The 16,793-nt window shown below is 46.3% G+C and overlaps 1 protein-coding gene across 2 annotated transcripts; it reads right to left on the bottom strand.

The window, feature by feature from the left end:
* Nucleotides 1-12,090: 12,090 nt before the first annotated feature.
* Nucleotides 12,091-15,581, bottom strand: LOC125521402 (uncharacterized). Of its 2 annotated transcripts, none has more exons than XM_087535029.1 (4): nucleotides 15,487-15,581; nucleotides 15,058-15,135; nucleotides 12,868-13,211; nucleotides 12,091-12,793 (listed from the first exon to the last, which is right to left on the bottom strand). In XM_087535029.1, exons 3-4 carry the CDS (start codon nucleotides 13,207-13,209, stop codon nucleotides 12,302-12,304), a joined length of 834 nt encoding a protein of 277 aa, XP_087391155.1. In that variant the 5' UTR covers nucleotides 13,210-13,211; nucleotides 15,058-15,135; nucleotides 15,487-15,581; the 3' UTR covers nucleotides 12,091-12,301. The 2 variants fall into 2 exon arrangements, with proteins under 2 accessions (XP_087391155.1, XP_087391156.1); XM_087535030.1 differs by having other exon boundaries at nucleotides 12,868-13,236; nucleotides 15,487-15,568.
* Between the last annotated feature and the right edge of the window lie 1,212 nt (nucleotides 15,582-16,793).

Genomic DNA, 16,793 nt, shown 5'->3' with positions numbered 1-16,793 from the left:
GAATGTACGGGTGCAAGTTGTGTAAATGAACATATAAGAAAAAAGGGATAAATAATGCAATAATAGACTAATGCTATGCATTGTTATTTAAATAATACGTCGGAGCGTACTGATACAAGTAATGCAATGAGCAAAAAACAGGACTGTTTGACATGTCCTATCCAAGGGCAAGCTGCGTACGGATAGTAAAAAGCAGGTATATCGATTATTAGTAGAGACCACCTGGGGTTTCCCTTGTACGTCTTAGCTTCTTGCCTCCTTGGTTGTTCCTTCCCCTAATGTGTCCGGCAATCATACTGCCGGAAAGGGCTTCCAGAGAGTAAGGTCCTGAAAGAGAAAAAATGATAAAGGTATGCAGCCCCTAGGGCGGTTAAGCCGCATTGCGGGACGTGCCCTGATCGTGCCCCCGCCTATGCCCATGGTATTTTCAGTGCATAATTATGTATGCTCGGCACGGATTTCGTCGCTTGAATGGGACTAGGACGGGGGCCGAATTTCTAGGCGAGCTCTGAATGTTCCAGGCGATCCTGTTGTAGGTTACTCCGGACTCGCTTGATGGTGTCCGGGGGCTGTACCGCTGAATTGGCGGTTTGCGTTAAAAGGCTGCTTTGTGCTTCTGCTGCGAGGGCCGCAGTGTGCTCTTTCACGCGGAGTGAGCGTTCTGTATTTCCATTGACTGTTATGACCCCCCTAGGTCCTGGCATCTTGAGCTTGAGGTATGCGTAATGCGGTACCGCATTGAATTTTGCAAATGCGGTTCGCCCGAGCAGTGCGTGGTAGCCACTGCGGAATGGGACGATATCAAAGATTAACTCCTCGCTTCGGAAGTTGTTCGGAGATCCGAAGACCACTTCCAGTATGATTGAGCCCATGCAACGTGCCTCTACACCTGGGATGACGCCCTTAAAGGTGGTTTTGGTGGGTTTGATCCTCGAGGGATCCATACCCATTTTGCGCGATGTATCCTGATAAAGCAGGTTCAGGCTGCTGCCGCCGTCCATAAGGACTCGAATGAGGTGAAATCCGTCGATGATGGGGTCTAAGACCAATGCGGCGGATCCACCATGATGGATACTAGTGGGGTGGTCCCTGTGATCGAAAGTGATCAGACAAGAGGACCATGGGTTGAACTTTGGGGCGACGGGCTCTATCGCATAGATGTCCCTTAGTGCACGCTTCTGTTCCCTCTTGGGAATGTGGGTGGCGTATATCATGTTCACCGTCTTCACTTGTGGGGGGAACCTCTTCTGTCCTCCAGTGTTCGGCGGTCGGGGCTCCTCCTCGTCATCACTATGTAGCCACTTGTCCTTGTTTTCGGCATTCAACTTGCCAGCCTGCTTGAACACCCAGCATTCTCTGTTGGTGTGATTGGCTGGATTATCGGGGGTGTCGTGGATTTGACACGAGCGATCGAGTATGCGGTCCAAACTGGACGGACCCGGAGTACTTCTTTTGAATGGCTTTTTTCGCTGACCGGATCTAGAGCCTCTGAATCTGGCATTGACTGATGTATCATCGGTGTTATTGCCGTTGTTGCGGCGCTTTTGTCTGTTACGACGTGGTCTTCCGTTGGCATCTTTGGTATCCGAAGTGCCCGGATTCCTTGATGTGTTGTTGCTGTGAGCCAGCCAACTATCCTCACCCGCGCAAAAGCGGGTCATGAGTGCCGTGAGGGCTGCCGTAGACTTCTGCTTCTCCTGGCCGAGGTGACGGGCGAGCCACTCATCACGGATGTTATGCTTGAATGCCTCTAAGGCCTCTGCATCTGGACAGTCGACAATTTGGTTTTTCTTAGTTAGGAACTGTGCCCAGAATTGCCTGGACGATTCCCCTGGCTGCTGAGTTATATGGCTCAAGTCATCAGCATCCGGTGGTCGCACATAAGTGCCCTGGAAGTTGTCAAGGAATGCGTCTTCCAAATCCTCTCAACTGCCGACGGAGTCTGCTGGCAAGCTATTCAGCCAATGCCGAGCTGGTCCTTTGAGTTTTAGTGGGAGGTACTTGATGGCATGCAGATCATCACCGCGAGCCATGTGGATGTGGATGAGGAAATCCTCAATCCATACAGTAGGATCTGTTGTACCATCATACGATTCGATATTTACGGGTTTAAAACCCTCCAGGAATTCGTGATCCATAACTTCATCAGTGAAGCATAGGGGGTGTGCGGCGCCTCTGTGCCGGGCTATATTGACCTTGCATGTTTTTCCCTGTGTACAATATGTATCGCAGGTCCCGTGTGGTGGCGGGGTGCAGGCTAAACTTCAGGCTGAAACGCCTCTCTGGCTCGGCCATGAGGTGGCCGGTCAGCCGCATCGTACACTGGTGATGTAGGTTTCAATTCTTCCTCCTCGAGGTGAGGTAGCAACCTGCGCTTTGGGTAACTCATGGAGGGGCACTCGAGTTCATATTCCTCAGCTGCAAGGACTTCGGTCCATCTATCTGCTAGCAAGTCTTGATTAGCTTGAAGCTGTTGTTGCTTTTTCTTCAAGCTATTTGTTGTGGCCATAAGCCGGCGCTTGAAGCGCTCCTGCTTGACGGGATCCTCAGGCACGATAAATTCTTCGTCGCCGAGGCTTACCTCGTCTTCGGAGAGAGGCATGTAATTGTCCTCCTCCGATTCTCCATCTGCTGCCTGCTCTAGTGGGCTGGCTTGTTCACCCTCCCGCTCTAAATCGTGCTGGAGGGGATTGTTGTTGTCTTCGGCACTATCCGGAGTGTTATTGTCTCTTTTGCCGGTATCACTACTTTTGCTATGGCGGGACTTAGAGCGGCACCGCTGACGTCGGCGCTTGGGTTGCTTCTTGGAGGGGTCATCCTCCGCTGTCTTGTCGCCATTGCCTTCTTTGGGGATGTCCACCATGTATATATCATATGATGAGGTGGCGGTCCAGTGCCCTGTGGGCGGTGGTTCCTGTTCGTCTCCTGCATTGTCTTCCATACCCTCGATGTCTTCGGAGTCAAAGTCGAGCATGTCGGTTAAATCGTCAACAGTGGCTACTAAATGGGTGGTGGGTGGGGAGCGAATTTCATTGTCGTCCGCATCCCGTTCTAGCCGGACATAGTTCGACCAAGGTTCCCCTGACAAGGAGAGAGATCTAAATGAATTTAGCACATCGCCGAAAGGCGAGTGCTAAAAGATATCCGCGGAAGTAAACTCCATGATCGGTGCCCAATCGGATTCGATAGGCATGGATGTAGGCGGCTCGGAGTCCGTGGCCGGAGACGAATCCAGTGGTTTGGCAACACGGCTCTCGTAAAGGGTGAAATCAGTATCCGGCTCTATCGCCACTGAGAGTGCGGCCTCCATGGCGGGGTCTATCTCTCTGTTCTCGGATGGCACAATTTGCTCCGGATTGAAGGCCGGAGTAGTTGTAGGTGTGATCTCCCGAACACTGCCCGACGGCAGAGCTAAATCATGCTCGTCGTGATCGTGCGGCGCACCTGACATGGTCTCGAATCCGTCGAAGATCAAGTCTCCACAGATGTCGGTAGTGTAGTTTAGGTTTCCGAACCTGACTGATGGCCAGGGGCGTAGCTCTCGATCTGCTCCAGATGGCCAAGCGAGTTGGCCCACAGTGCAAAGCCGCCGAATACGAAGATCTGTCCAGGGAGGAAAACCTCGCCCTGGACTGCATCGTTACCGATGATCGAATGAGCCATCAAGCCTTACGGTGACGGCACAGTGGAACTCTCAATGAAAGCACCAATGTCGGTGTCAAAACTGGCGGATCTCGGGTAGGGGGTCCCGAACTGTGCGTCTAAGGCGGATGGTAACAGGAAGCAGGGGACACGATGTTTTACCCAGGTTCGGGCCCTCTTGATGGAGGTAATACCCTACGTCCTGCTTGATTGATCTTGATGATACGAGTATTACAAGAGTTGATCTACCACGAGATCGTAGAGGCTAAACCCTAGAAGCTAGCCTATGGTATGATTGTGTGTTGTCCTATGGACTAAACCCTCCGGTTTATATAGACACCGGAGGGGGCTAGGGTTACACAAAGCCGGTTACAAGGGAGGAGATCCACATATCCATATTGACAAGCTTGCCTTCCACGCCAAGGAAAGTCCCATCCGGACACGGGACGAAGTCTTCAATCTTGTATCTTCATAGTCTAACAGTCTGAATAAAGGATATAGTCCGGCTATCCGGAGACCCCCTAATCCAGGACTCCCTCATTCGCTCTATCGCTATGTCGCGCTACCTACCACTTGCTATATCATGCCTCCTATATTTCCATGTCAAGCCTATAACCCACCTTCCTAGCAAACCGTTGTTTGGCTAAGTTACCGCTTTTGCTCAGCCCCTCTTATAGCATTGTTAGTTGCAGGTGAAGTTGAAGATTGTTCCATGTTGGAACATGGATATGTTGGGATATCACAATATCTATTATTTTAATTAATACATCTATATACTGGGTAACTCTTGCCGCCCTAGTTTCCGTCATACCGGTGTTATGTTCCTTGATTTTGCGTTCCTTACGCGATTGGGTGTTATGGGAACCCCTTGACAGTTCGCTTTGAATAAAACTCCTCCAGCAAGGCCCAACCTTGGTTTTACATTTGCCTAACAACCTATTACCCTTCCCTCGGGTCAGCCAACCCGAGGGTCATCTTTATTTTAACCCCCCTGGGCCAGTGCTTCTCTAAGTGTTGGTCCGAACCAGATCCACTTACGGCGCCACCTCGGGGAAAATTGAGGGCTGGTTTTAGCTGTACGTAGTGTTCATCCGGTGTTGCCCTAAGAACGAGATATGTGCAGCTCCTATCGGGATGTCAGCGCATCGGGCGGTCTTGCTGGTCTTGTTTTACCATTGTCGAAATGTCTTGTAACAGGGATCCGAGACTGATCGGGTCTTCTCGGGAGAAGGAATATCCTTCGTTGACCGTGAGAGCTTGTGATGGGCTAAGTTGGGACACCCCTCAAGGGTTTTGAACTTTTGAAAGCCGTGCCCGCCGTTATGTGACAGATGGGAATTTGTTAATATCCGGTTGTAGAGAACTTGAAACTTAACTTAATTAAAATGCATCAACCGCGTGTGTAGCCATGATGGTCTCTTATCGGTGGAGTCCGGGAAGTGAACACGATTCTTGTGTTATGCTTGAACATAAGTAGTTTCAGGATCACTTCTTGATCATTTCTAGCTTCTCGACCATTGCATTTCTTCTCTTCTCGCTCTTATTTGCGTATGTTAGCCACCATATATGCTTAGTGCTTGCTGCAGCTCCACCTCACTACCTTCCCCTACCCATAAGCTTAAATAGTCTTGATCTCGCGGGTGTGCGATTGCTGAGTCCTCATGACTCATAGATACTTCCAAACAGTTGCAGGTGCCGATGATACCAGTACAGGTGACGCAACCCAGCTCAAGTGGGAGTTCGATGAAGATCTTGTTCATTGTGTTGTTTCGTTTCCTGTTGATCAGTAGTGGAGCCCAGTTGGGACAATCGGGAATCTAGCAATTGGGGTTGTCTTCTTTTATTTTGGTTCCATAGTCGGACCTTGATTGTATTCTGGATGATGTATGTTTAACTTGTATTTGTGTGATTCTTTATCCCTTTCTTATTCAGTACATGGGATGTGTGAAGATTACCCCTCTTGCGACAAGCCTATCATGCGGCTATGCCTCTAAGTCGTGCCCCGACACGTGGGAGATATAGCCACATTGTGGGTGTTACAAGTTTGTATCAGAGCCATCCCCGACTTAGGAGCCCCCTACTTGATCGAATCACTGACGTTGTTGAGTCTAGAACAAAATGTTTTGAGTCTTAGGAATATATATATATCGGAGTGTAGGTTTCTTTTTACTCCTCAGTCCCTTCGTCGCTCTGGTGAGGCCACCTGACGTAGAAGTTTTGACTCTTCTCTCCTCAAATTTCACGAAAAAAATTTTAGGATCACGCGGGTATCTTGGAATCCTTCAAATAGTCTTGTGACGAGAACATTGTTCTTGGTGCCTCCTGACATTTAGGGGTTGTGGCAGTGTCCCGGGGAGTTGAGCTCCGAGGTGTTGTCGTCACAATTTTATCGTTGCACTTCTAGAATACCTGAGTTTCACCGACATCGAAAATCTCTTTTATGTAGTTGTGGGTGAGATGACCTCAACGCCACCCAGTACTGGGGCGGGAGTTCGGGAGTATTGCCATAACTTGTATAACAGATGCTTTTCAAAGGTTGAGGTACACGATTTCCGAAGGTTTCTTGGTTATGTGTTGAAGGATGGATACAGCTGGATGTAGGAATTGTTAGTTTGGGTGAGATATTATGCTTCCCCTGTATCCCCAACACATGATTGCATAACCAAAAAATTTCGGGAGTTTATAAGTGGGAATTCAAGTATCACCTAGGATATCCTTCCAACAGACACATGATACGATATGGGGTCTATCATATGTTTGTTTCCGGTTTATTCTGCAAGCCAATCTTTGTTTTGTTTTCAGTCGTGGTATTCGAGTTGCTTCAATGTCAAGTGTTGATTCCATTCCTTTCCTAAGTGGTGTTCTCATATTTCTATGTGAATACTAACCCCTCTTATTTATCGAGATTGTCGTCTCAATTCTATTTCCAACCGGTGCGATTCTCTTCAAGAAGATCCTATCATTTTTCCCATTTGCAAGATTCAATCTCAGTTTTCTCATCGGTGTTTGTTTCATCCGTCTCAAGTTGTCTTTGTTTTCCCGCCCTCCCATCCCTTTTTCTTTGAGGACTCAGATTTCTTAATCAACTATCCATTTTATTGATGGAATCCTCTTCATTCTTTTCCGTCAATGTTCTTATCCGGTGATTCTCATAAAGATATTAATGGAGCTTCAAGTTATCATTCTTCGTTCTCTTTTCTTCTCCGGTGGATTCAATCCAAGCTTTGTCGATCTTATCCTTTTCTTGTTCCAAATGCCTTCTCATGTCGATGCATCTCTTAATCATCCACCTCTCGCTATTCATTTGTTCCGGAGTGCTAAAGATATCCCAGAAGATTCAAGTTTCCATTCCTAGATCCTTCAACCTATTTCGAGGTTGTTATCTCATTCAAGCCATTAAATTCATCCGGCGCAATCTCTCTCTTAAATCATTCATCGGTGTTTCCTTTTGAGTGGGCCCTAACCCACAGGCCTTTTCCAGGATCTTACCTGACTCTTCTATTTTTCCCCGGAGCTATCCTCAAATTCTCTCAAAGTTTGATGTAAGAATGAATTGTCATCAGTCATATGTCTTTCTCTAAGATCTTTCAAATTATTTTCACTTTTGATTCAACCTTTATATTCTACATTATTCCAGAGTGTCTCAAAAATTCATGGTGGTGTTTCTCATCGTCATTCTCGGATTTTGAAGACCAAAGAAGAGTTTTTCCTCCAAATCTTATCTGTTCTCTTAGAGATGCATAGTTCAAGCTTGCTGCCATCCTATCATAATTATTTCTGATTGTGAAAATTATTTTCACCCATCCGGAGCAATTCAGGTGTCATTTCAGTTTGGGTTCTCCGGAGGCCATCATTTCGGGTTTATTCATTCTCAGCTTTCAGCTCTTATTCTCCAAATCTTACGGTGCATCATTCAAATATTCTCTAATCATCTCGTGATCTCTTATGTATCTAAATTCTCTCAAGTATTTTTATTCGTTCTCTAATTCTTCCCGGTGTTTCTTTATCTTTTCTTCGTTCATTTTCAATTCTTACAGTGGTTCGTTCAAGAGTTCTCTTACTTGGTTATCATATCAATTCATTCGTTGTTTCCAAATCCTACCGGTGGTTCGTTGAAGACCTTCCTAAGTTTGCGCTATATCTATCTTAATCCTTTCCACGAGAATAAGTAGTATGCCAAATCCGTTGCCTGTCATCAATTTAAATTCGTGAAGGATAAGCATAATGTAATTCTTACTCTTGTTTCATCGAGTGAATTCAATTCCTTATTCTGGCGGTTCATCAAATTCTCGGTTTCAATTGGTTCATCTTTTCTTTTCCCGAAGTTATAATCTCTCATCATCACGAAGATCCATCTAATCATTGCAAGGCTTCAACCTTATTCTTTTCATCCTTTATTTCATTTGATCATTCTTTTATTACCGGAGTTCTTCATGGAGGCTCTACATGGTGGTCCATCAAGGATTTAATTCCTTCTCGAAGTGTTCATCGAGATTCTTTTCAAAGGAGCTCAAGTATTCTTCATCTTGCATTTCGAAGTGCAATTCTTTCTACCGTATCAGTTGAGGTGGTGTTATGTCATTCTTGACAATTTGAGTTCGTGTTTCATGATTCACATGTTGTCAATAATGAGGTATTTTAAATCCATCAATTTCTTTATGATGCTATCTTGGAAAAATTCACCTAAAGCCTTCCATTAGGAATGCTGCTATCATGGTGTTTGTCAATGACCCAAGTTTCTCCTTCTCTTCTCGGCGAAAGAGTTTTCATCTTCGTGTTGCTCTCAAGCAATCAATTGTTTTCCATAGTGGCATGTTTTCACCTCTAAGTTTTGAGCTGATTCCATAAGCCCACAATAAGCTTATTCTTACTGTTGTTGTTCATTTCCCAACAACTCCATCCAATCCTCTATGGAAGGATGTTTTCAAACTCATTCGAGGTAGAAGATGTTGTTTTCTTCTTCGTTACTTTCAGTCCGTTCTATCTTTTGTTCCGGAGGCATTGTGATGTTGCCCGCTTCGACCCGTCATCCCATTTTTGTCAAAGATCATGTTCTTTCCTTTTCTTATCCATTCAACCGGAGTGTTGTGTCCTCTTTTCAAGTATCCTCTCATCTTGTGAAGTTCAAGATTCTAACTCCTTCCATTTACAGTCGGAGTGCTACCCAAATTTTATCATTCTTATTCTTTCTCTATCTTGTTTAGCCGGAGTGTTGTGTCTATCATTCCTCTTCTAACCAGACTCTCATCCAAGTGCTTTCATTTTGCCAAGCTCATATTCTTTACCTTCCATTTCCAACTGGAGTGTTGTCGTAATTGACCTTTATTGTTCCTTGTACATCTCGTTTCTATCAGAGTGCTTGCATCAACCTCTTGCCCATTATAACACTTTTCTTATGTCTCTCGACCTACAAGGTTCTAGTAATGTCCCTTGTTTCTCTTATCTAACGGAGTGTTTTCAACTTTGTTCATCCTCGTTGTATTCTTTCTTTCAATTTGTTCAACCTAGCAAGGTTCTTTGGTTTCACTCTTTTGTCAAGAAGCAATTTTGTTTTACCTCTTCCTCTTCCGCTATCTCTCCAGTGCCATCCTAGATCTCGGGACGAGATCATCTCGTAGTGGTGGAGTGTTGTGACACCCCGAGACCGACGCTCCAGACGGCTTCCATGTTTTTTTCGTTGTTGTCATGTGTTTCGTTTGTTTGTTGCTTTCATTATGTCATCTTTTTGCATTACATCATGTCATCATGCCATTAATATTGCAACCGTTTCTAAACTCTTTTAAATAAATCGTATGGATCTTTGATCCATTTAAATCGAGGGGAGGGTGACTTCTCTTTATAACTTATCCTCTCAATATTAGGGATCTATAATAAATATTCCAATATTTCGGAATTCACCTTAACATACTAGCAAAACAAATTCCATGCCTTTTCTATCTCAATTTTCTTGACCTCAAACTTTTCCCATAAATCCTTTCATCACTTTCCCGAGCTCCACCAAAATTCCGAACATTTTTGGACTCTCCAAAAATGTTTTCCTAATTCAAACTTATTTGAATCACATTCAAATTACGTTCGAATGCAATCCTCCAAGCGGTGCCAAATGTATTTTTCTTGGGTCGTGCACAATTTTGTGAGTCCGGGAAAATTATCCCCGTGCCCAAACTCTTTCTCTAACCTTTTATTTCTTCCCTTTTCTTTCTCTTTATTTTCTGTTTTGAAAAGAATAAGAGAAGAGAGGAGAGAGGAGCCAGCCAAGCTGGCCCACCTAGGCCATCCTCTCCCTAGGCCCAATTCCACCGCTGGCCTCTTGGGCCTGACATCCAGCCGGCCCACTCCCTCCCGAACCCTAGGCCGACCGCTCCCTAGCCCGACCGATTCCCCTCTCCCTCTCGTTCTCCCTCACGCCGCCTCCCTCGCGCAGCAACCTCCTGATCCATCTCTTCTCCCTCCGTCCTCCTCCCGCGCCGCACCCACAGGCAGAGAGGAGCGAGCGCCGCCACCTCGTTCCCCATCCCCACTGTCCCTCTCCTCGAGCGTGTCGCCCCTGCAGACTCCCGTCGCCCGCCTCCGTTCGGCTCCCTCGCTGCGGCCTTGCCGGACGTCGGTGACCTTGACCGCCGTGCCTCCCCGCGCCAAGACCGTAGGGGCCAACTCCGGCGGCCCCAGCGCCCGCGCCAAGCTGCAGTCAGGTCCCGCGTCACCATCCAAGACCTCGCCGGCCTCCCCTGCTTCTGTTGCTCGGGAATGACGCATCGAGCGCCCGTCTACAGCCATGGTCGCCTCACTGTCAAGCCCCGCATGATGCCCGGCAAGCTCGCCCCTGCTTCTTCCTCGTCAGATCCGGCGACCTTCGCTTTGAACCCGTCGTCTCCGTCCAGTTCTGGGCCTGCTCCGCGCAGCCCCTCCTCTGCCATGGCTTTCCTCCTCCAGCAGCTCGAGCTGCCTCCACGCGCCTCCAATGACCTCCCGAGGTAGGGCCTTTGCTAGCCCCTCGATGCCCCTTCAGTTCACCAAGTACACCACCGGCAACACCCGGACTCCAAACGCAAGTACAACTACGGCAAGATGCACCCTGGGTTCGCCAAAACCCTATGTTGGACCTTGTGGATGACTACAGAACCCGAGACCAGGATTTTGGCAAAGTCCCTCGATGACAATTGCAGATTGCACCGAGTACCCCTTTGTTTCGTCGAGACCGGCAAATCTGAAAACCCCAAGTACCACGACAACCCTGAAGGGATTCAAATCCGTCAAGTTCCTCTACCAACGACTCGAACGACTGCGAAACGTGTACCACTACCGTCGACCCGCGAAGACCCCGTGGACGTCAAGTTCCGTGTCGTGACCCCGAACATCTATGGACATGAACGACTACCTCCACTACGAATGTCCCGAGAACGCCTACTTCCTCTACTTTGCACCGAACGAGAACCGTCCCGTTTGCATGCTTCAAAGGTATAACCCCGAGACGACCGCCCGTGAACGAATGCATGTGTTGTATGAGATGCATGTTGGATGTTGTATCCTCCCATGAACGTTAGTTGTTTCCCTCGCTTGGCACCGTCGTCGACCCGTGGGAACCCAGTATCCGGGATCACCCCACCATCCTTGCATGACACGCTCCCGTCACTTCCTTCTGCACCAGCATCTCAATTGAGTTGTTGGATCATCGGAATGTTGTAGTGAATCATTTCCGTTGTCGTTGCCATGGCACCCCTTTCTTTCCGCCGTGGTGACCATAATGCTCCAACTTGTCAACATTTTCATAGAACTTGCATATAACTTGCACATGTCATCCGCATCATGATAAAAACACCAAGAATGTTTAAATTGTTGTTTGCTTCAATTGCTAAATGCATATGGGGATTTACCGGAATTGTTGTTTGATGTTTCCGGCCCCATTCAATTTGTTTGGATTGTGTAGCTTACTTTTGCCTCACCTCTTGCCATGTTTGACAACATTTAATTTTGTTGAGTAGCACAAACGAGAGTGAACTAAATAAGTCATGTGGTGTTTCGTCAATATGCAACTAGTTGCATATTGAGCTCCACTTAACTTGTAGTTTTGCTTGTGCACTTTTCCATGTCAGGCCTCATTAAACCGGACATGCATCATACTTGTTTGCGCATCATGCCATGCTTATGTGATGGTTGTTTACTATGGGTGTGTTTGATTCGGGAACCAACTGTCATGGAATGGAATGGTTCCATTCCAGAGGAACGGGTCTATTCCATTCCTGTGTTTGGTAGGAGCAAAAGAGAGAAACGGGTTGGTTCCGTTCCGGTGTTTGGTTGGAAGCATGGAATGGAAAATGGAATGACATAAATTTCTAAATTTCGACAGCATATCATTTGTATTTTCAAGAAAGACAACATAACAATATATATTGACAAGTTAACATATAAATGACAACACATAAAACACAGATTTCAACAAGGTGCACATAGTTAAACACATTTGACAGCCATACATTTGTAGTTCACATACAAAGCTCTCCAAAAGCAAGCAAAGTGCAATAGAGCCATACATGTCCAAGTCATACTTGACAGCCACACACGTCTAGTTCATGTTCGAAGCTCTCCAAAAGCAACCAAAGTGCACTAGAAACATACGTGTCAAGTTCACATACTTGACAACCATACAACCATATCGAATTTAGAAGTTCTTCTTGATATACCTACTCACCCAAACAGACTTGTTGGTTTGGGAAAGTTTCATGAAGGCTCTTGCAGTCTTTGGGTTGTCCACAAGATGCGCATAGTAGTGGGCTACGTGCTCTTCATCAAAATCTGGCAATGTGGAGACTACATCCCAAAGGTCATCTGGTATGTCATCATCATCTCCACTAGACTTCACAAGCGCATCGGCCACAAGTTTGAACCCATCTTTGAGAATTAAACTAAGTGGATCTTCAGGAACATGCTTTACCTTAGCCTTCTTTTTTGGTGGTGCTTTGGGGAGACAAGACTCACCAACATTTGGTGACGTGTTGACCTCACCGTTCTCCTCGTCTTCGAGATCAGTGGAAAGAAGATCATTGCCAGATCTGGCATTCATCCCCCTGGCCCCAATTGTCCCATAAATGGCAGCCATGGCATGATAGTGCTCAATTGGGGTATTCAGGAAGGGGGCATCAACTTTGTGGGTCTACAAACATTGTGCAAAATGATTAGCATAATGCAAACATAAAAAGAATTAGATTTGTGGGGTGAGAAGCATACCATACAATGCCCTGCATAGTGCTCCTCGCTGAGCCTAATTGTGCAAGTATCTTCATCCCATAGAGCTCCACTTAAATTCTTCAAATTGACCACCTTCGTCCCAATCTTCCTCCACTTCTTGAGATGGTTTTTGACTTGCTCTCCGGTGACAGAAAGCTTGAATTGCTCGTTCAAAACAGCAGCACATTGTCTATGATGCACATCCCTGAATCCACTTGACGTTCTCTTCCCATCAGCAACAAGACCAGCCAAAAAACCAAGCATGGTTTTTGCCATGGCATTGGTCCAAACAATGATCCCAACTCTCCCGGAGTTCCCACTTGCAGCTTCAACACTCTCCATTTCTGTCCAAACAATAAAAGATACAATCTGTCCAGCCATCAAATAAATTCAAATGTAGTTGCATAAACATCACAAATACATGGTTCAACTTTAGTAAATGATACAATCTGCCCAGCCATCAAATAAATTCAAATTTAGTTGCATAAACATCACAAATACATGGTTCAACTTTAGTAAATGATACAATCTGCCCAGCCATCAAATAAATTCAAATGTAGTTGCATAAACATCACAAATACATGGTTCAAATTTAGTACATGATACAATCTGCCCAGCCATCAAATAAATTAAAATGTAGTTGCATAAACATCACAAATACATGGTTCAAATATATGGAGTGTGCTACACTCATAGATTAGCATACATTAGTTGTCTATCTTCCCACATTTGGGCTGCCATTTGTGTCCTACGGTCTACCACAGCCCTAATGTCACTTGCTTGTTGCCTTGATGTTCGAATTGGTTGGGTGGTCCATGTCACTTCCGGTATAATAAATTCATCAATCCCTTGTGACAGTGCATAATTATGAAGAACACAACAAGCTATAACAAGGTCAACTTGCACCGGGAAAGAGAAGAATGGTTTGGCATCATCTAAAATTTTGAAGCGCCTCTTCAGAGATCCAAAAGCCCTCTCTACCGTCACCCGTAGAGATGAGTGCCTAAGGTTGAACAGCTCCCTATCATTTTGGACTGGATTGTTGCCCCGCTCGTTCAAATGGTACCTCACACCACGAAAAGGGGGCAAGAACCCAGGCTTTGCTCCATAGCCAGCATCAACTAGGTAGAACTTTCCTTAAAAAACAATAATTGGTGACAATGGTTCTTGTAAGGTAATAACAAATGGACAATTTTCTATCTTAGGCAACTTCTTACCCGGTGGTACTTGTAAGCCCCTCTCACGCGTTAATGCATCAGCTAAAATAGTAGCATCATGTGCTGACCCTTCCAAACCAGCTAACACATATGTGAAGCGTAGATCAAAATCTACCGCTGCCATCACATTTTGAGTGGTGAAGGCCTTCCTACCCCAAAAAGAATGCTCCACATCTTTGGTAACACCTGCTCGCACATGTGTACCATTGATTGCTCCAATACAATCCTATATAGTGACAGGTATTAATAAACGGCATATCATATAACCTAGATAGCTAACGAATAGTTTCTGAATTTACCTTAAAATATGGGTCAAATCGATGATTTCCTGCAATTTTTGTGGGGTCTCCAATGATGGCGGCGTTATGTAATCATTACGAAGCTCGCCTATGGCATGAAGAACCTTTCTAAAATAGATGCTGGTTGTGCCGTATGATCTACAAAAATTGGCTGAAATAACCCTATTCTGAAGGTTATGCCCAATTGTATGCAAAAACGTCGCTAATTGTTGCTCCACGCTAAGATGTGGACTGTCTTCTAGAAATTTGCGATCCCTGAGTATGCCACACAAGCGAAAGAATGCAGCTCTTTCAAACCTTAACATGTTTTTACATAACACATCGCTTTGCCAAATTTTTTGATCTAGATAATCATATCTGATTCGATCTCTTTCATGCATTGGGCCATATGTAATACGTGCTCTTCTCTTCCTTATTATAGCTCGAACAATGACTGCAATTGCAACAAGTGTGACAAAAACAGCGGCTCCCCTAACCATCCTTTTTCTTTTGTTCATCTTCTTGACCATCTATAATTGATGCATGCTATCAAAATTATTACACATCACCACATATTGCAAATATGTACTGGACAACAACAAATTGAACAAAAAGATGTATGATACAACAACAATTGGAGCAAAAAATATACTGGACATCAGCATGTACAAGGGGAGAGGAAGAGGAGTTTGTACCTTCAAGTGAGATGGTTGTGCTTCGCTCTGCCGCCGCGCCGGTGTAGCACCTAGACCCTGCTTTCTTCCCCTTCTAACCTGCAGATCGAGTGAGGGGGGTGAGAAAATGGATCGAGGGAGAGCTATGTAAAACGCAAGAGTGAGGGAGATGGGCCAGCGGCGCGCGAATGCGAGGGAGATGGGCCGTCGGTGCGGAACAACTGTAGAGGGGCAGCGGCGCAGAGAGGAAGAGGGCCAGCGACGCAGAGAGGGAGAGGGCCGGTGGAGGAGAGAGGGAGAGGGAAGGCGGCATGCGAGAGCTGGAGAGGGGCGGCGGAGCAGCGAGGGAGATGGACGGCGACGCAGAGAAGGAGAGGGACGGCGGCGCAGAGGAGAGGGAGGGACGGCGGCGCAGAGGAGAGGGAGGGAGGAAGAGGGGCGGCGGCGCACCTGTGCGGGAGGAAGGAGGAGAGCAGCGATAGGGTTGGGGGAGAGATGAGCTGTTCCGCGTGGTTTCCTCGATTTGGAGGTCTCAGCGCATTCCGCATCTCAGCCGAATATTCGCTTATCGGGGTCGAGTGGGTTCTGTTCCGGTTGGCCTACCAAACACTGGAACAAGGCTAGTAACGGGTCCGACCCATGACATTTCGGCCCGTGACTACAACCAAACACACCCTATGTTTTTTGCTTCTTTCCGGGTTGCTTCCCTCGTTAGTTTCGGTTCCGATCCAGAGTTGTGAGGATTCGTTCGACTACGTCTGTTTGTCTTCTTCATGGATCCGTTCTTCTTCCTTGCGGGATTTCAGGCAAGATGACCATACCCTCGAAATCACTTCTATCTTTGCTTGCTAGTTGTTCGCTCTATCGCTATGTCGCGCTACCTACCACTTGCTATATCATGCCTCCTATATTGCCATGTGAAGCCTCTAACCCACCTTCCTAGGAAACCGTTGTTTGGCTAAGTTACCGCTTTTGCTCAGCCCCTCTTATAGCGTTGTTAGTTGCAGGTGAAGTTGAAGATTGTTCCATGCTGGAACATGGATATGTTGGGATATCACAATATCTCTTATTTTAATTAATACATCTATATACTTGGTAAAGGGTGGAAGGCTCGGCCTTATGCCTGGTGTTTTGTTCCACTCTTGCCGCCCTAGTTCTGTCATACCGGTGTTATGTTCCTTGATTTTGCGTTCCTTACGCGGTTGGGTGTTATGGGAACCCCTTGACAGTTTGCTTTGAATAAAACTCCTCCAGCAAGGCCCAACCTTGGTTTTACATTTTCCAACCTATTACCCTTCCCTTGGGTCGGCCAACCCGAGGGTCATCTTTATTTTAACCCCCCCGGCCAATGCTTCTCTAAGTGTTGTTCTGAACCAGATCCCCTTGCGGCGCCACCTCGGGGAAACTTGAGGGCTGGTTTTAGCTGTACGTAGTGTTCATCCGGTGTTGCCCTGAGAACGAGATATGTGCAGCTCCTATAGGGATGTCAGCGCATCGGGCGGTCTTGCTGGTCTTGTATTATCATTGTCGAAATGTCTTGTAACCGGGATTCCGAGACTGATCGGGTCTTCCCGGGAGAAGGAATATCCTTCGTTGACCGTGAGAGCTTGTGATGGGCTAAGTTGGGACACCCCTGTAGGGTTTTGAACTTTCGAAAGCCATGCCCGCGGTTATGTGGCAGATGAGAATTTGTTAATATCCGGTTGTAGAGAACTATAAACTTAACTTAATTAAAATGCATCAACCGCGTGTGTAGC

This window comes from Triticum urartu, chromosome 7A, assembly GCF_056163025.1.
Source record: "Triticum urartu cultivar PI428250 chromosome 7A, HENAU_Tu73, whole genome shotgun sequence".
Taxonomy (NCBI): Eukaryota; Viridiplantae; Streptophyta; class Magnoliopsida; order Poales; family Poaceae; genus Triticum; species Triticum urartu.
This window is presented reverse-complemented; position numbering and strand designations above follow the sequence as displayed.

What these genes read in the sequence shown, in the direction of transcription:
- LOC125521402 (XM_087535029.1), bottom strand. Translation starts at nt 13,209, where the DNA reads ATGGAGAGTGTTGAAGCTGCAAGTGGGAACTCCGGGAGAGTTGGGATC. An exon ending in ACTATGCAGGGCATTGTATG is followed by an intron (nt 12,794 to 12,867) that starts GTATGCTTCTCA and finishes CAATGTTTGTAG; the next exon opens with ACCCACAAAGTTGATGCCCC.